Below are 3,789 nucleotides of genomic sequence, written 5' to 3'. Positions count from 1 at the left end.
GATTAGAAACGCATGTGCAAACAATGTTAGTGTTAACTGCATTAAAAATGAATTTTTCTTTATGAAACTGTATTGTAATAAGGAAATGGAGATCTTTTTTAAAGGTTAAAACCTCATTTAATTTTATATCTTATAGGGTTTATACTGAGTACAATATTGTATAACTGTATTAATTCAACTGTAAACCTAAAAATTTACAGCCAATTTAGAAACAGATGCATCTTAGCTCTGGAAATTGTTATTGAATATGTCAATGCTGTTGTCATGAAATGCTTCTTCTAATTATGTGGTTATTAAATAAATAATTATTTTTTTTTTTAAAAAAAGGAGGGGGATCACAAGTTTGAGGCCAACCTAGGCTACATAATGGGTTCAAGGTCAATCTGAGTTACACAGTGAGACCCTGTCTCAAGCAAGGAGATCCTAATTTACTAGAGGAAAGAAACAAGCTAACTTCAAATTAATATAAATAAACAATACCAAACATTTGGTCTTAGATTGCTGTCATAAACAAGCAAAGAATTATAAACAGATGTTACTTTATACAAAAAATGACCTCTCTTGTAGAAAACTGAACATTATAATTCAAGCTAGTTTACTAACAGCTAGCCAACCAGAAAGCCCAATTTTTTTTTGAGAGAGGGTCTCCCTGTATGCCCAGTTGGCCTAGAATTTACTATGACCATGACCTCAGTCTCAGAGATCCAGCTGCCTCTGCCTCCCGAGTGCTGAGAATAAAGGTGTGAACTACCACACCCAGCCAGAAGTCATAATATTAACAGTTTTATTTCCTGTGGATTACGGGAAAGTGCACGGACAAGTTTTCATATGGGGACATTCTGTTCAAAATTCAAGTCTCCTGACTCTTGCTTACCAACTGAAAAGAAGTAAAGCTTTTTATTTCTATAAGAAAGAGGGAAGTACAAGGTCATGTTAAGCAGTGATAAATTAGAAAATCTTCTTTTACTAAAAGGAGCCACTGCATGGGAACAGGGTTTAGCTTCAGCCCTGCTGGAGCAAAGCTGCCAGGGCCAGTATGGTACTTCAAGACCAAAGTGCAATCCACAAGGATATGGTTACAAACTTGGTTTAGAAAGCTTTCATTTTTCTTTCTTATAGTAGTTTTGGTAAGTATATGTCAATACAGGCGTTAAAGCAGTAAGTACTTCATTAGTCCCGATTAATGAACTAAATAAAAATCTTTTAAGAGGCATTTCAACCACCGGTTATTATCTGTACTTGTAATTTTGCCCTATTATTTGACCTCATTAATTTCAGTCTTCAGTAGTAGATCCCATTGCCTATTGTTCACTTTAGTGGAAGTAACCATACCACACTGCAAAGTATACTGTACCATCCATCCTGCCAGTTAACAGGCTGAATACAGATAGTCTGGTCTTTCATGTCCGTCTTATTTCTACAATGCTCTTTGATAACATTTTTTTCAAGTCAAAGGTACAATCCTAATACCATCCGACAATATGCCCTCATTGAATAAAGGTTATATGGAACAGATTAAACTACTGAATATTTCGTGATTCTAAACAAATCTTTATTCAAATGGCTAGAGAGCTTAAAGAAGTACATATTTTATAACAAGTGCAATAATAACTTGTTTCTTGAAACCAACTATTCAAAAATTGTATTAAGTCATCCTTAGAAAGTCTGACTGTCTCATCTGCCCTTAAACTACTGAGAAGAAGCAAAGGCAGGAAGGGACGGTGAGGAGCAAGGACTGCATCTGCCCCAAGGGAGCAGAGACTGGAAGCCTGGAAGCAAGGTCTAAGGGTCGAGACTGGGAGTCCTAAAGGCCCTGAGAACGACTGTCAAGGAGGTCCAGGGAACTGAGCAATTGCTAAGTTCCTGGGAAAGATAAGAATCCTCCGGTCATGGGATCTCTCAGGAGTTGGATGAGACTGCGGGACAAGGAAGGTGCGCTAGGGCGCTGGAGAAGTCTGGGGCCTGAGGAAGGAGTTCTGGATCCCGGCCAAGGAGAGGGGGAGACCATACGGGGTAGGGGTAGTAAGCTCTGGGAACTGGAAGGATGGGAAGGAAGACGATTGTAAAGACCAGGAACAGTGAGGAGCCTGGAATGGATGGGGCGCCAAGATGTGCCAGGTGGAAAGAGGAGACGATCACACATGCAGAGCAGAAGAAAGGGTGCAGATGCAAAAGTAGGGCTGAGGAAGAGTGATAGAGGGGCTGTGGGGAGGAGGGGCCGCGAGGGGAGCCAGCGATCTCAGGGGTCTTGGGGAGCAGGGGCGAGGCGCGACGCGAGCGCTGCCGGGGAGAAGCGGCGCGGCACCGGCGTACCAGGCTGCGCAGATTGTCCTCCTGAGACTGCACGGTAAGCGCCGCGGTCCCGGTCAGCGTCCGGCGAGCGAAGTCCACGCTGCACCGCAGGTGGAGGTGCTTGGTCTGGCAGACAGAGGCCGGAGAGGCCAAAGAGCAGGTATCCGCGACCTCAGGCATGGTTCTCGGAGATCCGCCGCGCGCAGACCCGCACCCCGACACAGCACCTCCAGACTTCCACCCGGAGCCCTAGAACAGAGGGAAGCACAGCAAGCGAGCGAGCCAGAGAGAGAGCGGTGCACGCCGGGAAAAGGAGTCGCTCAGCGATACCGGAGCATGGCGGATGGACAGACGGAACTACCAGTCCCGTGGTGCAGCGCGAGCAGTTGAGCGCTAGGGCGCCTGGGAGCGTGGGAGGATGGTGGGAGGGGAACCAAGGGGTCCTGCGGCAGGGAAGGGTGGTTGGGCAGAGGGAATGTTGAGAATGAAGTGGAGACAGCTAGTGGAACACTTCCATTTTAGTTCCATTCAATCCGGGTGGAATCTATGATGACAACACAAGATATCAGGTCTGTTAGCAACTGCAGGGCGGGTGGCGGCCCTGAGAACGAGAAAAGGTGTATCAGAGCGCTTCTTACCGTGCAAGTCCTCGTTAGTATAGTGGTGAGTATCCCCGCCTGTCACGCGGGAGACCGGGGTTCGATTCCCCGACGGGGAGGCACAGGATTGTATGTCTTTTATAAAGCTTTATAGGTAAAATTGCTGCCAACTTCAGTTTGTACATTTTCCATTTATTGTATGTATTTTCAAATCCTGGGTATATAACTCCGAATAAGCCAACATTCTCTTATAGGAAACGAATTATGACGTATTCTCTGGCCACAGAAGGATTAGGACTGGGACGTCTAATTCACCTCCTCCTGTAAAAGGCAAGGAAGGGAGAGATGAAAAATGCCTGATCTTTAAGGCAGGACCTCGGAAGTGGAACTGGAGAAACTGGAAGAGGACAGGTCTTTCGGATCTTGAGCAAGGCGAATGCATGGTCAGGCTGCCGTTACAAAGAGAGGGAAAACAAATTTTAAAAACCTGCTTGAAGATGGGACACATCAAAGACGTTTAAGCAAAGAAGTTATGGTGCTGTTACTAAGACAGCACTAGTGCTATTCAGAGAATGAAAATGAGTTCCTAACCAGAGGCAGGGGAGTTGGAAACTACGAAAATATCCAGCCAGAAGATGCTGGGCTTCTGACATAACTATTAAAAGAGATAGAGAGGAAGGAAGGCATTCTTAGGAGAGTAAGTGGATGGATTCACAGATTGAAAGGCGCCTAAGTCACTCTGATTTTTTGCTTAAGTAGCTATGTAATCATCAGCCAGATGTCTATGGAAAGGACATTTAAGGGGAAGATGTTAAGTATCGTGTTTAACATACGGAGTTTGAGAATGGAAGCAGCGCTGAGTCGCTTGTAAAGCTCTGGGGACGTGTCAGGAAGGTGG

The 3,789-nt window shown here is 45.0% G+C and overlaps 1 protein-coding gene and 1 non-coding gene across 2 annotated transcripts in view; one reads left to right on the top strand and one right to left on the bottom strand.

Moving 5' to 3' along the window:
- Lta4h (leukotriene A4 hydrolase) overlaps window positions 1-2,589 on the bottom strand; it is a 38,349-nt gene extending 35,760 nt beyond the window's left edge. Inside the window, exon 1 of the mRNA XM_029563105.1 lies at window positions 2,314-2,589. Within this exon, the coding sequence (XP_029418965.1) occupies window positions 2,314-2,472 (159 nt within the window). The 5' untranslated portion in view covers window positions 2,473-2,589. The remainder of the gene's footprint in view (window positions 1-2,313) is intronic.
- Window positions 2,590-2,938: 349 nt separating this feature from the next.
- Window positions 2,939-3,010, top strand: Trnad-guc. The gene has a single exon. It is a non-coding gene; the product is annotated as a tRNA-Asp (tRNA).
- The last annotated feature ends 779 nt before the right edge of the window (window positions 3,011-3,789 follow it).

The sequence above is a fragment of the Nannospalax galili genome, unplaced genomic scaffold (genome assembly GCF_000622305.1).
Source record: "Nannospalax galili isolate Female #2095 unplaced genomic scaffold, S.galili_v1.0 scaffold734, whole genome shotgun sequence".
Classification (NCBI taxonomy): Eukaryota; Metazoa; Chordata; class Mammalia; order Rodentia; family Spalacidae; genus Nannospalax; species Nannospalax galili.
This window is presented reverse-complemented; position numbering and strand designations above follow the sequence as displayed.